A 25,299-nucleotide genomic window follows, 5' to 3' on the forward strand; every position below is an offset into this window, starting at 1 on the left:
CCGTGGCGTCAGCCTGGCTCACAGCAACCTCAGACTCCTGGGCTGAAGCGATCCTGCTGCCTCAGCCTCCTGAGTAGCTGGGACTACAGGCATGCGCCACCATGCCCGGCTAATTTTTCCTATATATCTTTAGTTGTCCAGCTAATTTCTTTCTATTTTTAGTAGAGACGGGGGTCTCGCTTTTGCTCAGGCTGGTCTCGAACTCCTGACCTCCAGCGATCCTCCCGCCTTGGCCTCCCAGAGTGCTAGGATTACAGGTGTGAGCCACTGCGCCCGGCCTTACTTATTTATTTTTCTTAGTGACTTCTAAATGTTCTCTGCCTGCCTATGGTTGGTTTCATTTTCTGTTAAGCAGCCATATGTCATACCTATTCCGTCAGAGCCACTTTCTCATTTTTTTCTTATATGTAAAAATTTTAGATATATATTATTGGTTTTTAATTGTAAAAATTATAGAAGTATATAAGTTCAAAATGAAAATCTCTCACCCAATCCTATTCTCCAGAGGTAATCATTATGAATAGTTTGGTGCATACTCTTTGATTTTTATATACACTTACCCACATTGTTTTCATACAGATGAGATCATGGTAAGCATACTCTTCCACAATTTGCTTTTTCTTCACGTAACAGTATATCTTGGAGACTTTTTCATACAATTACATTTAGATTTACTTTTTTCTATGTCACGACAGACTACCATTCTGTTGTTTTTAATGCACTATGATATATTTTGTCATATTGTCATATTGTCATATCATATATTATCATATACTATCAACTCAGTATAGACTTCAGTATGTTTCTAGACTAAAAGGTAAAGCCAGTAAAAGGCTGGAAACAGGAGAGAGATGGAATGACAAATGGAACTGTCAGGAGGGGACACCTGGCCACTGACACAGGACAGGTGGGGAAGACGCTGTCACAGGACTCGAGGACAGTTTGGTCCATTTGCACTAGTGCTCTGCCTGCATCTCCTCATACAGGCCCCCTCTCCTTTTGCCTTGCTGGGACCTGCTGTCGCTTCCTGCGGGGGCTTCGCGCGGACTATGGGAAGCGGCACCTCCACCCAGCATCATCTCGCCTTTCAGAATGCAGAGAAAGGTATGTTTCCGCTTCAACACCCAAACCCAGGGGCGCCTTGCCTTTCTCCTCAGCCAGCTCTTAGAGACCAGCTTCTGCTCCCAGCGGCCTGGCTGCCGGCATGCTCGGCCGAGTGGCATTTCGCGGAATTTAAATCTGTTCAGGGCGTGAGTGTTGTCCACCGGGGCTCATCCCAAACTGCGGGGGGAAAAGCGAGCAATAGGGCTGGCACAGAAGGGAGCGAGCGCATCCTGGACAGGGCGCGGCGGGAAGCGCCCGCGGAGGCAGAGGCTGTGGGCTGTGAGCTGTGCAGAGGCCGGGGCACTCAGGACCTTGTGGGATTTTAACTTTTATCCCCAAGGCATGAAGAACCGTGGAAAAATTCAAAATTGGGAGTTCTAGAATAAGATTTACACATTTAAAACATTCTTCTGGCATCTGTGAAGGAGGAATTGGAGGGTTAGGAGTAGAGGGGAGGCCGGGCGGGGCTCACACCTGTAATCCCAGCACTCTGCGAGGCCGAGGCGAAACCCTGTCTCTACTAAAAATAGAAAGAAATTAATTGACCAACTAAAAATAAATAGAAAAAATTAGCCGGGCATGGTGGCGCATGCCTGTAGTCCCAGCTACTCGGGAGGCTGAGGCAGGAGGATCGCTTGAGCCCAGGAGTTTGAGGTTGCTGTGAGCGAGGCTGACACCACGGCACTCCAGCCCGGGCAACAGAGTGAGGCTGTGTCTCAAAAAACAAACAGAAAAAGGAATGTCCATGAAGCTCGTTAAACCTCCAGATTGTTTCCTGGGTCCCACCTGCAGAGGCCTTGCCGCCGCAGGTCTGGGTGAGGCCCGGCGGTCTGCGTGTTCGCCAGGAGTCCCTGCAGAACCCGCAGCGCCTACCCTGGCGTTTCATTCACTATTCTGGACGTGGTTTCACAGAATCCAGTCTGCAGGGCTTCAGCCTCATGCTTTCTTCATTAGTGAGTGCCTTTGAGAAATATTTACAGTCTGAAATTTTTTTTCCTTTTTTTTTCAAATTTAGCTTTGTTTAAATTCCTCCCCGTTTCTCTTTTGCCTCTTCTCCATCATCTTTCCTCTTAGAGAAAAGCTAAACTCATTCCATCAGTCTGTCGCTGCTCACGAGGTTGACCTGAGGCGACCCGCAGGCCCCCTTTCTAATCCGGCTTTAGCCACAAACTGTCCACTCATCACCAGCAGCACATCCAGGCCCTGGGGCTTAAGAAGAGTCCAGTTACTTATGTGGGCAGCTGTCCCCTTCTCTGGCAGCAGTGCTTGACTTAAAAGAACTAAAACTACATTCCCCAACCTGGCCCATGCAGTCACCTAGGCAGGGCCTGGCAGAAGGAGACTGGAGGGGCTGTGGGACCCACGATCACCGACGTGCTGTGAGGGGGACAGACCTGGGGAGGACAGGCAAAGGACCTTGGAATCACTTATACTCTGCATTGATTTGAGTGTTTGTTTGTTGTTTGTTCTCCCTGGTCTTCATCTGGTCCAGCCCTTTCTCCAGATGAGGACATTGAGGGCCGGGGGCGGCAGCTCACGCCTGCAATCCCAGCACTCTGGGAGGCCGAGGCGGGCGGATCGCTGGAGGTCAGGAGTTTGAGCCTGAGCAAGAGCGAGACCCCATCTGTACTAAAAATAGAAAATTAATAGACCAACTAAAAATATATATAGAAAAAATTACCCAGGCATGGTGGCACATGCCTGTAGTCCCAGCTACTCGGGAGGCTGAGGCAGGAGGATTGCTTGAGCCTGGGAATCAGAGGTTGCTGTGAGCGAGGCTGACGCCACGGCACTCTAGCCTGGGCAACAGAGTGAGACTCTGTCTCAAAAAAAAAAAGACATTGAGGACTTGCCTGAAGCCACATCACTGGCCAAGGCATTTCCAGGCCTAGAGCCCAGGTCTCCTGAAGTCCAGCCGATTGCCACAGTGTCAGAGTGCCCCGGCCGCCACGCCCTCACTCCGCAGCCGTGGCGGCGCCGCAGCCTCGCCATCTGCAGTTCGCGTTGCTCTCAGAGCCCTGGCAGTGCAGCCTCGCCGCTGGCACGCGGAAAGCTCCCGTCAGTGAGCGTCCCAGTGGCCCTCCCGTGACACGAGGACTGTCGGGCAGGAAGGAGGGTGGGGGCCGGGTGGGTGCAGTGGGCACACTTCCTGTGGCGCCCGCGGGCAGCCTCCCCGGCAGCTGGGCCTCACAGGCACGGTGGGGTCTGGGCACCTCCCTCCCCCGCCGCTCACGCTGCTCCCCGCCCGCCCGCGGGTCCAGCCTTCCGGGCGGCGGCCCTGATCCAGAGGTGGTACCGGCGCCACGCGGCCCGCCTGGAGATGAGGCGCCGCTGCACCTGGAGCATCTTCCAGTCCATCGAGTACGCCGGGCAGCAGGACCAGGGCAAGGTGCGAGGGCGTGGGATGGCAGCAGGGCTGGGCGACTGGGCGCTCCTGGGTGCCCTTTCCCCTCTTCACTAAAGCTGGTGGCCTTGGGCTCTTCTGCAGCTCCACGACTTCTTCAGCTACCTCATGGACCACTTCACCCCCAGCAGCCACAACGAGAGTGAGTAGGGACTGCCGCCCGGCCACAGACGTCAGGGTGACGTGGGAAGGGAGGGACGGGAGGGTTGCGGATGCCACAGCATTTCCGGCCGCCAGTCCAGGCTAGGGGCACAGAGTCCAGCAGCTGGAAGTTGCTGGAGGGTGCTGCAAGGGCTGGTGCACCTGCTGCCTCTATGTGCACACCACAAGTGCCTGTAAACCACCTGTCCACCCTGGCCTTGCCCTTCCCTCCCGCTTACAAACCCAGGCCTTTACAGCTCTGTGCTTTCTAAGTCTGACAGATGCAATTTTTATTAATAAAATAAAAGTAGACTAGATACCAGCTAATGTTTTTATCAACCTAAAAACATAGCCTTTCCCTCCTGTGCATCCTGGTCTGCTGTCACTTTGCCTTTTCCTTCCCCCTGTCCTGTGCTGGGGGCGATGGCGGACTGGCCAGTCCCGCTTCCACCGCAGTCCAGGGAAGGACTATTGTCTCGCACCACGGACCGTGTGCCGACCACAAGCCAGCCCACCTTCTCTGTCCGGCTAGGGGACTTCCTGAACCGCATGTTCACTGGAGAGGGGCTCCCCCAGGACTCTGAGACAGAGAGATGCAGCGACTACGAGTCCGTAGAGGTGCCAGACAGTTACGTGGGGCCACGGCTCTCCTTCCCGCTCCTCCCCGCCCACGCCACGGCCCTGGTGGAGGCTTTCAGGCTGAGACAAGTAAGCTCACCTGGGGAACCCGGGTCACCACCCACCCTGTGTGATGTGTGGACGGAGGCCAGGCCCAGCGCAGGGGAACGGCCCCTTGTTTGGGGTGTTCGTGTCATATGTCCACTGGGGAGACGCCCCTCTGCTCAGGCGGGACCTTGTGGTCCACCAGCCAGTTCCTTTTTTTTTTTTCTTTTCTTTTCTTCTTTATTTTTTGAGATAGAGCCTCACTCTGTTGTCCGGGCTGCCATCAGCCTAGCTCACAGCAACCTCCAACTCCTAGGCTCCAGCAATCCTTCTGCCTCAGCCTCCCGAGTAGCTGGGACTACAGGCATGCGCCACCATGCCCAGCTAATTTTTTCAATATATTTTTAGTTGGCCAATTAATTTCTATTTTTAGACAGGGTCTCACTCTTGCTCAGGCTGATCTCGAACTCCTGACCTTGAGTGATCCACCTGCCTCGGCCTCCCAGAGTGCTAGGATTACAGGCGTGAGCCACCGCGCCCGGCCCACCAGTCAGTTCTTATGATCGAAGCTTCTCCTCCTCATCACACAATTGCTTGTTCACTCACCGCACGATGATCACTGAGCACAGCTCTGTGCCCAGAGGGCTGTGAACAGGACAGGCACAGGCGCCTGCCCTCAGGGGGCTGACGTCCTAGAGGGTAGACAGATGAGAAGTAATAAATAACAATAAGTCAATTGTATACTATATTATTGTTTGGTTGGTTGGGTTTTGTTTGTTTTTTGAGACAGGGTCTTGCCCTGTTGCCTGGGCCAGCATGCAGTGGTGTCACCATCGCTCACTGCAGCCTCGAACTCCTGGGCTCAAATGATCCTTGTGCCTCAGCCTCCCAAGTAGCTGGAATACCAGCACGCATGGCTAATTTTCTATTTTTTGTAGAGACGGGGTCTCGCCATGTTGATTCAGGCTGGTCTTGAACTCCTGGCCTCAGGTGATCCTCCAACCTTGGCCACCCGAAGTTCTAGGATTACAGGCATGAGGCACCAGGTCCAGCCTATATAGTCTGTTAGAAGGTGATAAGAGCTATGGCAAAGAGTAAACCAAGTTGTGGGTAGGAAAGATGGCAATTTTTTATTTATTTGTATTTTTTAGAGACAGGATCTCCCTCTGTCACCCAGGCTGGAGTGCAGTGGTGTGATCATAGCTCACTGCAGCCTCGAACTCCTGGGCTCAAGCGATCCTCCCCAGACGGCAGTTTTATTGAGGGGTCTGGGAATGATTTCTGAGCAAAGGTCGAAGGCAGTGCGGGATGCACCATGGGCCGTCCAGGGAAAGAGCAGTCCAGGCAGAGGAGGACCAAATGGAAAAACCCTGGGGCCGGAACTTGCCTGGACTATTCAGAGGCCTCAGGAAGGCCCTTGTAGCTGGAGCGAAGAGAGCCAGGGTACCAGTAGCAGAGGTGAAAGAGACGAGGAAATATTGGACGGCAGGCGCTGGAATGATGTAATCTGACTTGCTTTTTAAAACAGTCATTCTGGTAGCTGCGTTAGGAATAGACGTCGGGGTGAGGGCCGAGCCCGGAGGCCGGTCAGCAGACTCCTGCCACGGTCCGGGCGGCCGGAGCGCCGGCGGCAGAGGCGGGGTGGTGCGAAGCAGTCAGATTCTAGCTGTGTCGGAATCCAGCCCTAACCCTCTTCCCACGACGCGGAGTCGGGATGGAGTACTGCAGTAGCGACAGGGCTGCTCAGTACCATCAGCCCCGCGCTCCTCCAGCCGAGGGCGAGGGCGCGCCCTGTGGAGGAGGAGGAGAGACGCAGAGCAGAGCCGGGGCGGTGGGGAGAGGCGGCACTCGCGCGGAGTCCCAGGAGCAGTTTGCGCGGCTTCCTGTGGGCGTCCGGGCGCCTGGGGCCGCGGGCAGGAAAGGTGCGGGCTGGCTTCTCCCTCGAAGACCCGCGTCGTCTCCTCTCCTCCCTCTTCCTCCTCGTAGCAGCTCCACGCTCGCTACGTCCTGCACCTCCTGCACGAAGCCAAGAAGCACCTGGTGCAGCTGCCCAACATCACCCGCGTCTCCACCTGCTACAGCGAGGAGGTCACGGTGTGCGGTGAGCGCGCCCCGCGCTGCGCAGACCCGCCGCTCCGCGTCCCCGCGTCTGCCCGGGCAGGCGCGCCCCGCGCTCTGCGCCCCCACGCCCCGCGTCTGCCCGGGCAGGCGCGCCCCGCGCTCTGAGCCCCACGCCCCGCGTCTGCCCGGGCAGGCGCGCCCCACGCCCCGCGCCCCACGTCTGCCCGGGCAGGCGCGCCCCACGCCCCGCGCCCCACGCCCCGCGCCCCACGCCCCGCGCCCCGCGCCCCACGCCCCCGCGTCTGCCCGGGCAGGCGCGCCCCGCGCCCCCACGCCCCCGCGTTTGCCCGGGCAGGCGCGCCCCACGCCCCGCGCCCCCACGCCCCCGCGTCTGCCCGGGCAGGCGCGCCCCACGCCCCACGCTCTGAGCCCCACGCCCCCGCGTCTGCCCGGGCAGGCGCGCCCCACGCTCTGAGCCCCACGCCCCCGCGTCTGCCCGGGCAGGCGCGCCCCACGCTCTGAGCCCCACGCCCCCGCGTCTGCCCGGGCAGGCGCGCCCCACGCCCCGCGCCCCACGCCCCGCGTCTGCCCGGGCAGGCGCGCCCCACGCCCCGCGCCCCACGCCCCGCGTCTGCCCGGGCAGGCGCGCCCCACGCCCCGCGCCCCACGCCCCGCGTCTGCCCGGGCAGGCGCGCCCCGCGCTCTGCGCCCCGCGCCCCCATGCCCCACGCCCCGCGCCCCCACGACTGCCCGGGCAGGCGCGGCACAGGCTGCAGGGGGCGGGCGGGCCTCCGCTCCTTCCCAGGCTCACATTCTGCCTTCAGGCCCGAGTCCCCTGCACGAGCCCAGCCCCTCGTGTCAGAAGACACTTTGCTTATCGGGCCTTGCGCACGCCCCAGTGACTAGCAAACGACACCTTCTCCTCTCCTGGAGAGGAGTCCTGCCCACCACGACCGTCTCTGTCCCCGTGTAACATCCGTTGTAGACCAGCCCTCCCCACTTTGACCTCGCGAAGGAGAGGCGACACACTGGGACAGTCAGGTGCCCTGCTCGGGGCACACAGCCTACAGACGAGTCCTGTCTGCCCTGCCGTGTCCTTAGACTTTCCAGATTGGTGTACCGACATTTGAAAACTGGAGATCTCATATTAAGGTCGAAATTTTGCAATTGCTTTAGAAAATCTCCTACGCTCATAAGCAAGTGGAAGCTCCTTACTTGGGCAGAATCTCTCCTTACTTTGCCCTAACTTGGGCAAAACCTCTCCGAGCCTCAGCTGGGTTGCACCCCTCCCTTACTCTGTCTCAGCTCTGCTTCAGTGAAAGTATAGGTCGTTTACTGTTTATGAAGATCATGCAGAAAAAAATACCGTGCTGTCTGCTTTCAATATTAACTATCTCTGCAACAAGGACAAATTAATATTTACCCCTGTCTTACATATGGAAACATTAGTAACCATAGAAACCTTTGTCAGGTTTTTCTGGGTATTTCCCTTTTTATAGTGAAAATTAGAAACAATGGCAATGACCAATCAGCTGATACTCTCTTTCTGTCTTGGTTAGGAGATCTACACGGCCAGTTGGATGACTTAATATTTATATTTTATAAGGTATGAATGTTCAAATTAAGTTCCTTTCTTGTTCTGAGGGTTAATTCAGAAGTTTAGATATAGTATCTAGTAAACAAATGCGTAAATGTTCCTTGGATTTTTAAAGTAATATCTTTGATAATACTTGCTACATAGTCAGCACTGCATTCTGTTCTTGTATGTTTTTGCAAACTGTTTATCAAATAAAATGTTAGGTTACTGAATAGAAGGAGTCATTATTTAGCAATGGATTTTCATCTCTTCAAATAAAGAAAATGCCTTATTATCAAAATAACCAAAAGCTATTTTCATGCCTATTTTTAGTTATAAAATGTAGAACATATAACAAGGTAGATGAATATAAAAATATTTTATTAATGGAATATTACTTGGTATACATACTATACTTCCCAAGGCATTTTACCATGCATTGGCTTTTTAATCCTGAGCTATTATTATTATTATTATTGCAAGTTAAAGATAGTGTGGCCAGGACTTAACCACTGGCCTTCAGATCACAAGTTCAATGCCCTTCACTCCACACCTCATGGCAACACTCCGGCTTGGTATAAAGCATTTATTCTAACAAGGTCTCATAGCCTCAGCCTCATCGGAAAGGAAATACAAGACCAATAGAAGGCATTTCCATCTTTTACTGACATTTCACATTTGAAGGAGACCCAGACAGCACAGAATTGGCGTTAGCCCTGGTAGGATTATCGATGCCCATTGCCTTCAACCTGATATTCTTTACCCCTCCTTCTGCGGATGCTTGGACTCCTGATTGGAAGAATGGCCTCCCGTCACCAGAGCGGGTTTACGTGTTCAACGGCGACTTTGTGGACCGAGGCAAGGATTCAGTGGAGATCCTGATGGTTCTTTTTGCCTTCATGTTGGTTTACCCGAAAGAGTTCCATCTTAACAGAGGAAACCACGAGGACCATATGGTGAACTTACGGTACAAGCCAAAACTTGCTTGGGTATTTGGTGTTTGCTTGTTGTGATTGCAAAAAGTTATTTTGCCAGAGTTTTGTTTGGTAGATACCTTTACAAGTAGTTTGCCAATATTTTTAAAAGTAGAATACACAATATGTAACATTTTAAAAGAGTTTTTAAAATTTTGCATATTTTTATACTATTCCAATAAAACTATTAAATTTTTTTTGCATATCCATATTCTTTTTTTTTTGAGACAGGGTCTTACTCTGTCTCTTAAGTACAGAGGTGTCAGCCTAGCTCACAGCAACCTCAAACACCTGGGCTCAAGCAATCCTCCTGCCTTAGCCTCCCAAGTAGCTGAGACTACAGGTGTGCACCACCATAATTGGCTAATTTTTTCCATTTCTTGGTAGAGACCGGTGTTTCACTCTTGCTCAGGCTGGTCTCAAACTCCTGGCCTCAAGCAATCCTCTTGCCTCAGCCTCCCAGAGTGCTAGGATTACAGGCGTGAACCACAAGCCTGGCCCATACTCTAACGTATAAATAATAAGGGTTCATGATAGTAAAAGCAGGAAGTAGATACAAGCAAAAGAAAGAAAATTTGAATACCTCATCATTTCTCTATCCAGAGATAATGTTATAATTGTAAACATTTTGGTAATTATTTCTCAGTCTATTTTCTATGTATTTAAGTACTTATATTTAAAGTATGCATTTTTATAAAAATGTGATTATGCCCCAACTATTGTCACTAAATTTATGTAGTAACTATGTTTGTTTCTAAATCTAGATATGGCTTCACCAAGGAAGTGATGAATAAATATAAGGTACACTGCCTTGAAAAACAAACATTTCTCTTAGTTCAGATAAGTTAATTATTTGATACTCATTATGTTAATATCATCTTTCTCAGATACATGGCAAGAAAATACTAAGAACCCTGCAAGATGTTTTCCGTTGGCTTCCCCTGGCCACTCTAGTTGATGAGAAAGTTCTAATTCTTCATGGTGGGGTGTCAGACACGACTGATCTGGAACTTTTGGACAAACTAGACAGACACAAGGTACTGACTAATAATCCAAATACTATACAAATCTTGTCATAATGCCCAGTTTCATTGCCAACAAAAAATAAATGTCATCTTGCATGCCAACTCCAGTCGACTGACGACAGCTATCAAGAGTGTGGAGAAGGGCTGAGGACCCACAGCTGGTCTCAGAGCACACGTGCTGCAATCAGCTAGGAGCGTCTGCTCGGGCAGGCTAGTGGGCATTGCAGCTAAGGCCGTGGATTTGCCATTCCTGATCTAGATGATTCTAATCATTACCTATCACTGTCACCAGAAAAACCTCCATTTCCCAAATAATTCATATTATCTTCAATTAAAGTCAGCAAATGTGCATTTAGTGTCTACTACTACCTTCATGCCACCCCTATGAGATAGCATCATCATTACAGTACAGAGAAGAAAGGCACAAAGAAACTGAAGTCCAGGGGCCACGTGGCTGAAAAACACGGAAAAGTATGAGTTCGAATCAGACTCCTTAGATTCAGCCCTGGAGGGGTCTTAGTATCTTTGTGCCTCCATTTTCTTTCTTTCTTTCTTTTTGAGACAGTCTCACCCTGTTACCCGGGGCTCGAGTGCCGTGGCGTCAGCTTAGCTCACAGCAACCTCAAACTCCTGGACTCAAGCAGTCCTCCTGCCTCAGCCTCCTGAGTACCTGGGACTACAGGCATGTGCCATTGTGCCTGGCTAATTTTTTCTATATATTTTTTTAGTTGGCCAACTAATTTCTTTCTATTTATAGTAGAGACGGGTCTCACTCTTGCTCAGGCTGGTCTCAAATTCCTGACCTTGAGCAATCCGCCCGCCTCGGCCTCCCGGAGTGCTAGGATGACAGGCGTGAGCCACCTCCCCACCAGGAAGAGTGTTTTTCTGATTAGGTCTAGGCTGAAAAGCGGCCCTCCCTCCCTCCCCTGCCTGTCCGTCCTCAGCAGGGAAGACAATGGGCACAGGTACACTGGCACTTGCTGTCAAATGCCACGAGGAGCCACCTGCCCACCGTGGGAGGACGGGGCAAACTGGCGCTTGTCTGTGGCCCGAGTCGGGGCCTGAGCGGCTCGGAGAGGCCCGCGGCCCACCCAGCCTGTGTCTCTTTCTGGACGTGTCTAGATCGTTTCCGCCTTGTGGTGCAAAACGAGAGAGGCGAGCGCGCAGCAGGCGGAGGAGAAGGACGACGCCCGGCCGGGCGCTGCGGAGAGACCCGTCCCGTGGTTTCTGCCCCAGACAGAGCGCCGCGCGCCGCCGCCCTCGCCCCTGCGGCCCGGCTGCGGGGCGCCCCCGGCCGGCCGCTCCTGCGGCGCCCCCTGCGGCCCCGGCGCCCCCTGCGCCCCCTGCGGCCCCGGCGCCCCCTGCGCCCCCTGCAGCCCCGGCGGCGCGGGGCTGGCGCGGCAGGCGCGGCGCTCGGAGGACCTGGAGCTGGAGCGCCGCGGGCGGGCCGGGCTGCGCGGGGGCGGCGCGGCGGGGCACGGGGCCCCGCTCCCGGCCGCGGAGCCGCCGGAGCCCACGCAGCAGGAGTGGAGGCAGGTGGGTGTCGTCGGACGCCGCAGGGCAGGCCCGCCGTGCGCGCTCGCGGGCTCTGGCCTCCCCGTGGCCGGCGCTGCGGGCGGCCGCAGGCTAGGCGCAGACGCGCGCTTGAGACTATACGTGAGGGCTGCGCTGGGCAGCCCGCGCCCCGAGCCCCGCCACGGCGGCTTCGTCCGCGCGCCGTGCCGAGCCTTCACGCGGCGGGCATTTTCGAGTGGGTGTGTACTGGGCAGCGGATACATACATGCACACGCTCATTCCGTGAGCCATAACAACTTCCGGAAGCTTAGGGGTCCCAAGTATAAATGTGTGTCAAATACTGTTGCATGGACACTTGCTCGTGTATTTTTATTCAAATACGTTCCTCCTCCTCTTCCTCTTCTCCCTCTTCCCATCTGAATGAATATCTGTCCAGCTTTTAGGAGAGAAACCGCCTCGGTCTTTCAGGTCGTGGACATCCTGTGGAGCGACCCCATGGCGCAGGAGGGCTGCAGGGCCAACACGGGCCGGGGAGGAGGCTGCTATTTCGGGCCTGACGTGACGGAGCGCTTGCTGCAGAAGCACAACCTGCAGTTCCTGATCCGCTCGCACGAGTGCAAGCCTGAGGGCTACGAATTCTGCCACAGCCGCAAGGTGGGTGGCTCTGCAGCTGCACCCTTTGTGTGTCACAGGAGCAGTCCAAAGGGTCTGGCCAGGACTATCAGAGCCTCTCTGTTTGTAGCAACCAGCTGTGCTTATATTTGCTGCCACTTGCTCAAGGCAACTGGGTGCTTTGCAGTCATCTATCCCTGGCTGTTATAGCCTCTTTGAAGCTCAGAATTTGATTAAGAACACTGCTCGTCAGCACCCTAAGAACAGGCGCAGATATAGTCCCATTGTGTGGATGGGCATAGGAAGCCAGCATTTGCCCAGCCATGTCTCTGTTAAGTCACATGGCTTGCTGTCACATGTCTCTGACAACCCTACAGGGTAATCAGATTTCTGCACTGTTGCTGATGTTTTCCACAGGAGCATAATTGACGTTCTGGCTAATCTTGGGCATCTCCAAATATATGGCCTAGCCTTAATGCCCCTAGGATGAGATTCTGTATTCCCAGGAATACTAACTCCGCAGGAGAAGAGCAGGTTTCCATGCAAAAAAAGGTTTGAGATCCACTACATAAGAAATGTCTGGTGAGATGGCTATGTTGTATGAGTTTCTTTATTGCAGGACTTCTGGGAACCTTGAGTGTCCTGCGTTCCGTGTAAATTTCCAGGAGGAGATACGGTGTCTGGCGCTCCCCCAGTCTTGACAAGGGAAACTTTTTCACAAACACCTTGGTGGGAAAGTCTGCGTTCAGACGTTCAGGCACAGTGTCAGCTTCCAGAATAGATTTGCCGAGTAGTGGTCATGGCCGTCCCGGTCTGGCAGAGCCAGCCTGCCTCGCCTCGCAACTGAGCCAAAGGAGATGTTTTCTATGCCCCCTGCTGTGTTCAATAGGGATAAAATCGTGAAGAAAACGTGCTGGGGATGGACTCCCATCACAGCTCACGTTTCTATGACTTGAGTTGCAGCTCCTGGCCCGTTAGCATTGATGTACGGAAGGAAGGCAGGAAAGGAGGGAGGAAGGCAGGAAAGGAGGGAGGAAGGCAGGAAAGGAGGGGAGGAAGGCAGGAAAGGAGGGAGGAAGGCAGGAAAGGAGGGAGGAAGGCAGGAAAGGAGGGAGGAAGGCAGGAAAGGAGGGAGGAAGGCAGGAAAGGAGGGAGGAAGGCAGGAAAGGAGGGGAGGAAGGCAGGAAAGGAGGGGAGGAAGGCAGGAAAGGAGGGGAGGAAGGCAGGAAAGGAGGGGAGGAAGGCAGGAAAGGAGGGGAGGAAGGCAGGAAAGGAGGGAGGAAGGCAGGAAAGGAGGGAGGAAGGCAGGAAAGGAGGGGAGGAAGGCAGGAAAGGAGGGGAGGAAGGCAGGAAAGGAGGGAGGAAGGCAGGAAAGGAGGGGAGGAAGGCAGGAAAGGAGGGAGGAAGGCAGGAAAGGAGGGAGGAAGGCAGGAAAGGAGGGAGGAAGGCAGGAAAGGAGGGAGGAAGGCAGGAAAGGAGGGAGGAAGGCAGGAAAGGAGGGAGGAAGGCAGGAAAGGAGGGGAGGAAGGCAGGAAAGGAGGGGAGGAAGGCAGGAAAGGAGGGAGGAAGGCAGGAAAGGAGGGGAGGAAGGCAGGAAAGGAGGGGAGGAAGGCAGGAAAGGAGGGGAGGAAGGCAGGAAAGGAGGGAGGAAGGCAGGAAAGGAGGGGAGGAAGGCAGGAAAGGAGGGAGGAAGGCAGGAAAGGAGGGGAGGAAGGCAGGAAAGGAGGGAGGAAGGCAGGAAAGGAGGGGAGGAAGGCAGGAAAGGAGGGAGGAAGGCAGGAAAGGAGGGGAGGAAGGCAGGAGAGGAGGGGAGGAAGGCAGGAGAGGAGGGAGGAAGGCAGGAGAGGAGGGAGGAAGGCAGGAACGGAGGAGAGGAAGGCAGGAAAGGAGGGGAGGAAGGCAGGAAAGGAGGGAGGAAGGCAGGAAAGGAGGGGAGGAAGGCAGGAGAGGAGGGGAGGAAGGCAGGAGAGGAGGGAGGAAGGCAGGAGAGGAGGGAGGAAGGCAGGAACGGAGGAGAGGAAGGCAGGAAAGGAGGGGAGGAAGGCAGGAAAGGAGAGAAGGAAGGAAAAAAGGAAAAGATTCACAGATGCATAAGAATGACGGCAGTCCCTGAACTTGGGTTGGGCCGTACCGGATTGAGGATGAAGGCTTCTTCGGTGAATGTAAATGGCCATCTCTCTTCTCCTCTGGTTTAGGTATTAACCATCTTTTCTGCCTCCAACTACTATGAAGTCGGCAGCAACAGAGGGGCCTATGTCAAACTGGGGCCAGCCTTGACCCCCCATATTGTGCAGTACCAAGCTAACAAGGCGACCTGCACGCTGACCATGAGGCAAAGGCAAGACCTTTCAATGAGTCGTTTCCAGAAAAAAAATATATTGTTCGTAGACCCTTTGAAGTGTCAAATGTCATTACGTTTATGCAAATTCAAGTGCGAATTGAGAACACAGCTGCGTCAGGCAAGGGCTGGCAGCCGCGTGGCGGCAGGGCCTCCCCTCTCCTCATGCTTTTCACACAGCTGCCCACTCATCACTGAGGAGAGCAACGAATTTGTTTTCTGCAGAAATTATTTTCCAATGGCTGTATCTTGGGTAAAGTCCATGTCCCAGGCCACAAAGTGTTACTATTCTATTTTCTCTCATCCTTAAAGGGTCTGTGTCACCCCAATAAAACAGAGCCAGAGCTTCTTTCACTATCTGCAGACCTGGCAGCTGGACTTCAGTGCACACACGGTTAACGATGCCTCTTTCTTTCCAGAAAGAGGGCTGTAATATTAAATTGTGGCTGTTGAGATGATTCTGTGTTCCAACCTTGGATGGGAGCTCATGACATATTAAGTGTTGTGAAGAATTTATGTACAGGCCGGGCGCGGTGGCTCATGCCTATAATCCTAGCACTCTGGGAGGCCGAGGCGGGTGGATTGCTCGAGGTCAGGAATTCAAAACCAGCCTGAGCGAGACCCCGTCTCTACTATAAATAGAAATAAATTAATTGGCCAACTAATATATATAGAAACAATTAGCCAAGCATGGTGGCGCATGCCTGTAGTCCCAGCTACTCGGGAGGCTGAGGCAGGAGGATCACTTGAGCCCAGGAGATTGAGGTTGCTGTGAGCTAGGCTGACGCCACGGCACTCACTCTAGCCTGGGCAACAAAGCGAGACTCTGTCTCAAAAAAAAAAAAAAAAGTAAAAAAAAAGATTAAAAAAAAAAAGAAGAAAAGAATCTATGTATATGGCCTCACCGTAAACTTATGAATTAGATATTGTTACTCATTTCAATTTTATATATGAGATCATTAAGGAACAAAGGTTAAATCGGCTGGCCTATGGCCGCCCAGCTAGTAAGCAGTGACGGCCAGCTTGGACTGTGGCCGCCTGCGTCAGAGCCACGTGTGCAGCCACGTGTGCAGCCGCGGTGCAGCGCTGCCCCCCCCCCCCCGAAAAGGGGCCCTCAGAGAACGTAGGTGCTAACAGACACGGTATACAGTTTCGGTGCTACGGAACAAGCTTCTTTAATTATTTAGCCTAAATTAGAAATCAAAATAGATAAAGTTAGCATAAATAAAATAGATGGAGAACACATTAATATTTAGCATTTTACCCTGTGTGAATGCTGTACAGTATATTATTTTAAGTCACTCTGAGTTATTAAACACAGGCTAGGCTCATTCAGAAGTATCAAGTAAAAATTTAAACTCACCAAGTGAGTCAAACATACCGTGCAACAAAATCATCTATGGAGCTTCATAAAACATCAGCCATCTGAACCTCACTCAGCCCTGCCAAGGTAGAATGGCGGGGGGAGGCTGGCATCTGGAGGACCTAATTCCATAGAACGTAAGTTTTTTTTTTTTTTTGAGACAGAGTCTCACTCTGTTGCCCAGGCTAGAGTGAGTGCCGTGGCGTCAGCCTAGATCACAGCAATCTCAAACTCCTGGGCTCAAGCGATCCTCCTGCCTCAGCCTCCTGAGTAGCTGAGACTACAGGCATGTGCCACCATGCCCAGCTGATTTTTTCTATATATATTAGTTGTGCAATTAATTTTTTTCTATTTTTAGTAGAGATGGGGGTCTCACTCTTGCTCAGGCTGGTTTCGAACTGCTGACCTTGAGCAATCAGCCTGCCTCAGCCTCCCAGAGTGCTAGGATTACAGGTGTGAGCTACCACCCCCGGCCTGTATGTGTTTTAATAAGATAATCAGAGAACATTCAGCTCTTTGAAACATTCACTGATTGCATTAAATAAGCACCATATCACCTGATTGACCCAAAAGCCACTTACTCAATGGCTTCAACTACCTCGAGCACAATGGAGAACCTAGAAATCAGGGGCCACGGTGGAGCAGCCATAACATACGTCTCAGTGCCCATAAACTCAAGAGAGCACACTTTTCTTAGAGCCTGTCCTTTTCGTTAAAATCCACTTCTCGCGATAATGGCGTGGCCGGCCTGGGGCCAGCTGTCCACACGGACAGCTAGCCCCTTGCTAGCTTTGTGACCTTGAGGCCATTGCCCTGTATCTTCATCCTGGGCATACTGGCGGTGCCTACTTCAGTGGATACCCAGGGATCCATGAGGTGATCTGTGCAGGGCTCTGCATTCAGTGAGTGGGCAACGCAGGCCGCTCCACACAGAGATGCGAGCCTCGTCCAGCCCGACGGCTCCTGAGGCCGTTGCCATAATCCGTCTCTATGTGACAGTCCTGGCCACAGTTTTCCAGGAAAAGGCTTAAATGCTTTGTCTTTAAGCAAAGCATTTTTGCTTAAAGTGACTAGTGTATTTTTTAAATGTTTTCAAGGTCCCATACTTCTTTTAGCCTCTGATAAAATAGCAAACTCCAGAAAAAGCACACATGCTCACAGACTCATGAAATTTGGGATGAGTTTTAGGTGGTTCACAGTTTGTAAAAGGTCTGTGGAGCCCACTGAAGGTCCGTTATGCTAACTACCTTAAACTGCAACGCAGACTTTCATCAAACATGATTCAAATGTTTTCTTAAAAAAAAACAAAAAACTTTTAGCCATTGAGAAGATAGGTTATCTGGTTATTATTTATAGAATGGCTGGTTCCTTAATGAGACACTTCATATTAAGTGCATTTATTTTTTATCTCTTTTTATATTCCTGTTTATTCAACTACCGATATTTATTGAGCACTTTCTTTGGGCCAAGTGCTGTGCCACCATTACTCTATTGGCCCAGTAAGAATGAGAAAATTAGGCGGGGCGAGGTGGCTCACGCCTGTAATCCTAGCTCTCTGGAAGGCCAAGGCGGGTGGATTGCTCAAGATCAGGAGTTCGAGACCAGCCTGAGCAAGAGCGAGACCCCCGTCTCTACTATAAATAGAAAGAAATTAATTGGCCAACTAATACATATAGAAAAAAATCAGCCGAGCATGGTGGCGCATGCCTGTAGTCCCAGCTACTCGGGAGGCTGAGGCAGGAGGATTGCTTGAGCCCAGGAGTTTGAGGTTGCTGTGAGTTAGGCTGATGTCATGGCACTCACTCTAGCCTGGGCAACAAAGCGATACTCTGTCTCAAAAAAAAAAAAAAAAGAATGAGAAAATTAGACTGGGCGTGCGGTGGCTCACACCTGTAATCCTAGCACTCTGGGAGGCCGAGGGAGGAGGATTGCTTGAGCTCAGAAGTTTGAGACCAGCCTGAGCAAGAGTGAGACACCATCTCTACTAAAAATAAAAATAAATTAGCTGGACAAGTAAAAATAGAAAGAGTTAGCTGGACCTGGTGGTGCATGCCTGTAGTCCCAGCTACCCAGGAGGCTGAGGCAGGAGGATCGCTTGAACCAAGGAGTTGGAGGTTGCTGTGAGCGAGGCTGACGCCACAGCACTCTAGCCCAGGCAACAGAGTGAGACTCTGTCTCAAAAAAAAAAAAAAAAAAAAGAATGAGAAAATTAAATTCGTGTTATTCCATTATTCGTAAGTCTGGCCTTCTGGCTGTTTGACATAATAGTAAATTACAAGGAAAGCCATAATGATTATGAAAACGGATACCACCTGTGGAATGCTTCCTATGTGCCTGTCTTCTAAGTGATATATGTGAATTTTACTCATTTATTCTTCACAATAATCCTGTGAGCTAGAGGTAGATACCAGTTTTATCCATAGTTCACAGATAGGGGAATTGAGGCATGAGCTCTTCCCTCAATCACTGAGCTGTCAGCAGGTGGAGACACTAAGAAAGAGAGAGAAATGTAGTAAAGCCCGTGACTTTTCTTCTGTGCTAACTTTTGAAACGTCCCTTCCACCTCCTGCTCCAGGATTAGCAGAGTGGAGGAGTCGGCTCTGAGAGCCCTGCGGGAAAAGCTGTTCGCCCATTCCTCGGACCTGCTTGGTGAATTTAAGAAGTACGATGCAGGTCAAACTGGTAAGACTCTTTTCCCTGATTAATTAAAAGATTTGTAGAGGAAGGAAGCTGGTCAGAAAATCTCTCTCTCTTTCTCTAGCAAATAAATATTTAGTGAATGACTAAAAGTAGTCATTTGACTACTTCCTCCATTTTATTCAACTTAATGCCCATTTATTTTTTCCTAAATTTTGAACTTCTAAGCTTTGAACAGAATATGAACTTGGCCAAAGATAGAGGGAGATTGTGAAAAAGAAATAGAGTCAGGGGAACAGTGACAAGGCCAGAACTAAGCAAAAAACAATGAGTGGGAGGAGTTATAAGAGTGTAGCAAAGGCCAGGTGTGGTGGCTCATACCTATAATCCCAGCAGTCTGGGAGGCCGAGGCAGGAGGATCGCTTGAGCTCAGGAGTTCGAGACCAGCCTGAGCAAGAGGGAGACCCTGTCTCTACTATAAATAGAAAGAAATTAGCTGGACCACTAATATATATAGAAAAAATTAGCCAAGCATGGTGGCGCATGCCTTTAGTCTCAGCTACTTGGGAGGCTGAGGCAGGAGGATCGCTTGAGCCCAGGAGTCTGAGGTTGCTGTGAGCGAGGCTGACGCCACGGCACTCACTCTAGCCTGGGCAACAGAGTGAGACTCTGTCCCCTCCCTCCAAAAAGAGTGTAGCAAAAAAGATCTATGACTTGACGGCTTGTTGCTGAGTGTGTGTGCACCTGTTCCATGATCTATCATCTAAGTTAAAAATTTTGTCTTTGCCCAACTCAATGAAAAGTTTAATGGACATTTCCCAAATATAGCCCCATTTAACCACTTCGGGACCTGCGTGGACTGCAGCCGACAGCCGTGATAGGACTTTTCTAATTTTTCATTTATCAAAATAAAACTGTGAACATTTAAAAATAACATAATTAAAACATATATTTGTGTTACCTATTCTGATTTACATTTCGAGTGAAGCGGCCTGTAAAGTCCGACGAGCTCTCGGGCTCTCGAGCTTCCGTCCTCGCCGCGGGAGACCCCGCGGATGCGCCCTGCGCCCTGCGGCCCGGCCCGGCCACGCCGGAGTGGTTAGAACTAGCAGTAGCGTTCATGGATTCTTAGCAATGTCTTTTCATACACACATATGTGTAGCCTTCCAAGAGTTTGAGTGAATAATATAGTCTAAGGAATTTAGGAGAGTTAATTTAAAAGAAAGCAACAATGCTGCATATGTATAATGTTTTCTGATATTTACACAAGGTTTTGCGTAGCTTCCAGTAGTGTTGCCAGATTTAATAAGTAAAAAATTCAGGATGCCTAATTAGATTTGACTTAGACAGACAAAAAATAATTTTTCTTTTCTTTTTTTTTGAGACAGAGTCTCACTCTGTTGCCTTGCCTGGGCTAGAGTGCCGTGGCGTCAGCCTAGCTCACAGCAACCTCAAGCTCCTGGGCTCAGGCGATCCTCCTGCCTCAGCCTCCCGCATAGCTGGGACTACAGGCATGCGCCACCATGCCCGGCTTATTTTTTCTATATATTTTTAGTTGGCCAGCTAATTTCTATTTATAGTAGAGACGGTCTGGCTCTTGCTCAGGCTGGTCTCGAACTCCTGAGCTCCAGCGGTCCTCCCGCCTCGGCCTCCCAGACAGGGTGGCAACACATACTCTCCCGTCCTACCGGGCACATTGGGCCTCGCTGCCCGCGCCACGCGCGGTGCACCGGGCTCCCGCGCTCCAGCGGGAAGCGCGGGGCAACCCCGCGGGCGGGCGCTGAGGAGGCGCGACGCCCACGCGCTCTCTCCGCAGGCCGCGTGGCGCCGAGCGACTGGGCGGCGGCCGTGGAGGCCGCGCTGCGCCTGCGCCTGCCCTGGCGGCTGCTGCGGCCGCAGCTGGCGGGCGGCGCGGAGGCCGACGGGGACGGCGCGCTGCACTACCGCGCCTGGCTGGCCGGCCTGGCCCAGGCGCCGCCGAGCCGCGAGGTAGGAGCGGGCGAGAGGGCGGGCCGGGGCGCGGGGGCGGGGCGCGGGGCGGGCCAGGGGCGGGAGGGGGCAGGGCAGGGGGCGGGAGGGGGCAGGGCAGGGCGCGGGGGCCGGGGGTGTGTGGACGCGGGGGGCGGGGCCTTAAGACCCAGGTTCTTTCCTGGGCGCCATGCTGCCCCTCCGCTTTAAAAGCGTATTTATTCAATAAATATTTATTGGCTGGGCGTGGTGGCGCATGCCTGTAGTCCCAGCTACTCGGGAGGCTGAGGCAGGAGGATCGCTTGAGCCCAGGAGTTCGAGGTTGCTGTGAGCGAGGCTGACGCCACGACACTCCAGCCCAGGCAACGGAGCAAGACTCTGCCTCAACAAAAATTTAAAAATTAAAATAATAATAAAAGAAAATTTATTGAATATATAACATATGTGAGAACTTGATATATGAGAACTCACAGCTCTTTTACCAGCTTTGTTGCAGTATAATTCACATACTGTGCAACTCATCCATTTAAAGTGTACAATTCAGTGGTTTTTAATATATTTACAGATAACAGCAACCATTACCACAGTTTTAGAGCATTTTTATCGTGGGGTGGGAACTTCTTAAACCACTAGATTGTTTGGTAGGCTAAAGCAGGGTGGCGGGGATGGAGGGAAGGTAAAATACCTTCAGGTTATTTTAAGAGTGGCTGTCAGCATTGTGTGGTAACTATATATTAGAACAAGCCTAAACAGAAGACATACATAGAAAATGAGTTTTTTCTTGCAGAACATACAGTCAAGTTTGCTGGAAAAACTATATCGAAACCGATCCGACCTGGAGACCATTTTTAGGATCATAGACAGCGATCACTCAGGTAAAGGCACTCACTATGCTATCACTTCGGATGCACAGCAGGCATTTTAACCGCAAACCCTTTTGTCTTCTTCCCAATTCGTACGGATTAATCTCCACTCAGGCATTTGGGGAGCAAAGTAGGTACACGCAATGCTTCTAAACGGCAGACACTAATAAAGTACTGGAGCAGAACAAGCATCCCACATGGAAAGGGGCAGAGCAGACGAGGATGAAGACAAACTAAATGAGAACTTCTTCCAGGAGGAATGATTATTAGAAGATAAGACATCCTGGCCGGGTGTGCTGGCTCACGCCTATAATCCTAACACTCTGGGAGGCTGAGGCAGGAGGATTGCTTGAGGTCAGGAGTTCGAGATCAGCCTGAGCAAGACCGATACCCCGTCACTACTAAAAATAGAAAGAAAATTAGCCAAACAACTAAAAGTATATGAAAAGAAATTAGCCGGGCATGGTGATGCATGCCTGTAGTCCCAGCTACTCAGGAGGCTGAGGCAGCAGGATCACTTGAGCCCAGGAATTTGAGGTTGCTGTGAGCTAGGCTGATGCCACAGCACTGTAGCCCGGGCAATAGAGTGAAACTCTGTCTCAAAACAAAGAAGATCCCTTATAATTCTATCAAAGGCAGCCACAAATTAATAAAAAGTGCCTAGAACAGAAAGGACTTTGTAATCAATAATAAAAGGAAAGTATGTTTTAAAAAACCTTTAAATTTTGAAATAATTATAGATGCATAGGACATTATACAAGAAAACGTACGGGGAGGTTGTGTACGCTGTCACCCTGTTCCCCCAATGGTCCAGAGGATTTTTCAATGTTATTACTCTTTTTTTGAGGTATAATTCACATAGCATATAATTCACCCATTTAAAGTATACCCATTAAAGTTTTTAGTGTATTCACAGGGTTGCTTGACCATCACCACAGTCTAGTTTTAGTACACTTTCATTGCCCCAGAAAGGAACCCCATGCTCGTTAGCAGTCGCCCCGTTCCCTGTCCTCCTCCACCAGCCCTGGCAGCCCTGGTGCACATCTGTCTGTGGATTTGCCTGTCCCAGACACTTCATATAAATGGAGCCACACAACAGATGGCATTTGGTGTCTGTGTGCTCTCATTTAGCGTAATGTTTTCAAGATTCTTCCATGTTGAAGCAGTATCAGTTCTTCATTCCTTTTTATGGCTGAATAACACTCCATTGTATGGATATACCACCTTTTGTTTCTCCGGTCACCACTTAATACACATTTGGATTGTAGCCACTTTTTGGCTTTTACGCATGATGCTTTTATGAACATTCATGTGCACCCTTTTGTGTGAACATGTATTTTCAGTTCTCTTGAGTGTGTGCCTAGGAGTGCAGTTGCTGGGTCATATGGCAATTCCATGGTTAACTTTTTGAGGAGCCGCCAAAGTCTTTTCCACAGCGGTCACATCAGCTTACATTCCCACCAACAATGTATGAGGGTTTCAGCTTCTCCACACCCTCACCCAACATGGTTATTTCCTTTTGTGTTTTTTTCAGTTTTCATAATAGCCATCTTACTGGGTATGAAGTATCACGTTATGGTTTTGATTTGCATTTCCTTAATCACTAGTTATACTGAGCATCTTTTTGTGTGCTTATTGGCCATGTGTATATCTTCTTTGGACAAATGTCTATTTAAATCTTTTGTCCATTTAAAATTTGGGTTATTTGCCTTTTTATTTGAGTCGTAAGAGTTATTCCTGTATCCTAGATAGTAGGCCATTTTCAGATACGTGCTTTGCAAACATTTCTTCTGGTTTTGTGGATTGTCTTTTCACTTTCTTAGTGGTATCCTTTGATGCACAAAAGTTTTTAACATTTAAAAATTTCAATTTATCTTTTTCTTTTGTTGTTTGTGCTGTGGGTGTCATAGCTAAGAAACTGTTGCGTAACCCAAGGGCACAAAGATTTACACTTATTTTTCCTTCTAAGAATTTTATGGTTTTAGCTCTTACATTTAGGTCTCTAATTCTTACTGAGTTAATTTTTTTTAATATAGTATGAGGTAAGGGTCCAACTTCATTTTTTTGAATGTGGACATCTAGTTGCCCCAGAAAGACAATTCTTTGCCCATCAAATGATATTGAAACCCTTCTTTAAAATAGCTTGACTATTTTAGATTAGACAAAATAGATGTATGGATCCAAAGATTTATGGCTTTTTATAAGCAGAATAAATTAATGTACATTTGAGATGATTTAATGCCGGGTTTTGCAGCAGTGGTACGATTGGCATAATTCTTTGTTTCGCGGTGTATCTTGTACATTGTAGGATATCTAAAAGCATCCTTGGCCTTTGTCTGTTAGATGTAGCACCTCACCCCCACGTCAGTCGCCATGACCAGAAATGTCTCCAGACCTGGCCAGTGTCCCCTGAGGGAGAGGAGCAGAGCTTCCCCAGTGGCACCGAGGCCACCCAGGGGTTTCGCGGGGCCCTCACGGGAGTTTGCCCCAGACACTAGCCCCGGGGTCTTTGCTCAACAGTAAGGAGCAGGTGTCCCTGTGAGGGTGTCAGAGGAAATAAGCATTGGAAACCAGACAGATTCACTGAAGTGACCCCCTCTGCTAAGGGTTCATCTCGCTGGATGAGTTCAGACAGACCTGGAGGCTGTTCAGCTCGCACATGAACGTGGACGTGGCGGACGACTGCATCTGCGACCTCGCCCGCAGCATTGATTTCAACAAGGACGGCCTCATCGACATCAACGAGTTCCTGGAGGCCTTCCGCCTGGTGGAGCAGTCCTGCTCGGACGGCGGCAACGCGGGCGCGGGGGCGGGCGCGGGCGCGGGGGCACGTGCGGGCGCGGGGGCGGGCGCGGGCGCGGGGGCACGTGCGGGGGCGGGCGTGGGCGCGGGGGCACGTGCGGGGGCGGGCGCGGGCGCGGGGGCACGTGCGGGGGCGGGCGTGGGCGCGGGGACACGTGCGGGGGCGGGCGCGGGGGCACGTGCGGGGGCGGGCGCGGGCGCGGGGGCACGTGCGGGGGCGGGCGTGGGCGCGGGCGCGGGGGCACGTGCGGGGGCGGGCGTGGGCGCGGGCGCGGGGTCACGTGCGGGCGCGGGGGCGGGCGCGGGGACAGGCTAGCACCAGCCGCTCTTCATCGCCCACCGAGCCTCCCGGCAGTGCGGAGCGTGGTGCGGGACGTGTCCCGACTCCCTGTGGATTTGTGGAGCTTCGTGCGGAGGATTTGCCTGCCGGTGTGCGGCAGAGTCGCCCGTGTGTTTGGGTGTGTGTGGCGCGTGTGTGCGTGTCCTTTTCTGGATAAAGGTGCCCTGCTCACATGTCTATGGCTTCACAGAGTAGAACTCAGGTATGAGGACTGTTAACGTCCCAGGTCTAGTCAAGCTAAGAGGCACTGATAATTCAACTCCTTCATTACTTTTATTTTATACCTTTTATTTATTGTTTTTAAAATGTCATATTGGTAAAAGAGAATTATGAAAAATTGTACTTGTAATCCCATGATGCAAACGTAGGAATGTTTTTATTATTTACTTTTTCTTACTTGTAACTATAGTGTTTGTATACTTTTATATTCTGCTTTCTTTAAAATAAATTCACATCTAATTGTAAATACCTTTCCATGTTGCTATGTAGTCTTCATGATTATTACTTTAATGCCTCCATAATTTTCTTTCTAATGGATACACTATCATCTATTCAGCCCTTCTTCAGTTGTTAAACATGTATATTGTTTCTACTTTTTCATTTTTATATATAACACTATGGTTAATAACTTCATATTAATACATATAGCTTGTTTTACACAAATCTTTTGATTTGTACATTTTCTTAGTATAAAAATCCCAGGAATGGCATTGCTTTGTCAAAGGATGTATTAGTCTGCGTTCTCTAGAAAAACAGAGCCAATAGGCTATTTCCACACATATTTACTATAAGGAATTGGCTCACATGATTACAGAAGCAGAGAAGTCCTGAGGTCTGTAGTTGGCAAGCCGGAGAGGCGGGAGAGCTCCTGGTGTAATCTCCAGTCTCAATTCAAAGTGTTGGCCAGGCGCGG

At 51.1% G+C, this 25,299-nt stretch overlaps 1 protein-coding gene across 1 annotated transcript; it reads left to right on the plus strand.

Annotated features, from left to right (window-relative positions):
* The first annotated feature begins 65 nt into the window (after positions 1-65).
* On the plus strand, positions 66-24,362 carry PPEF2 (protein phosphatase with EF-hand domain 2). Its single transcript, XM_075997742.1, has 17 exons — positions 66-1,104; positions 3,366-3,493; positions 3,593-3,650; positions 4,182-4,357; positions 6,299-6,413; positions 7,933-7,979; positions 8,750-8,916; positions 9,688-9,724; positions 9,811-9,960; positions 11,071-11,484; positions 11,932-12,117; positions 14,271-14,413; positions 18,352-18,458; positions 20,230-20,402; positions 21,169-21,256; positions 23,851-24,141; positions 24,358-24,362. Exons 1-17 carry the CDS (start codon positions 864-866, stop codon positions 24,360-24,362), a joined length of 2,526 nt encoding a protein of 841 aa, XP_075853857.1. The 5' UTR covers positions 66-863.
* The last annotated feature ends 937 nt before the right edge of the window (positions 24,363-25,299 follow it).

This window comes from Microcebus murinus, chromosome 26, assembly GCF_040939455.1.
Source record: "Microcebus murinus isolate Inina chromosome 26, M.murinus_Inina_mat1.0, whole genome shotgun sequence".
NCBI classification, from domain to species: Eukaryota; Metazoa; Chordata; class Mammalia; order Primates; family Cheirogaleidae; genus Microcebus; species Microcebus murinus.

Bases quoted from the DNA above. Each gene is read 5' to 3' on its own strand.
- PPEF2 (XM_075997742.1), top strand. From the start codon at position 864: ATGGAACTGTCAGGAGGGGACACCTGGCCACTGACACAGGACAGGTGG. The intron at 9,725-9,810 runs GTACACTGCCTT...CATCTTTCTCAG, and splicing joins AAGTGATGAATAAATATAAG to ATACATGGCAAGAAAATACT. The intron at 21,257-23,850 runs GTAAAGGCACTC...CCCTCTGCTAAG, and splicing joins CATAGACAGCGATCACTCAG to GGTTCATCTCGCTGGATGAG.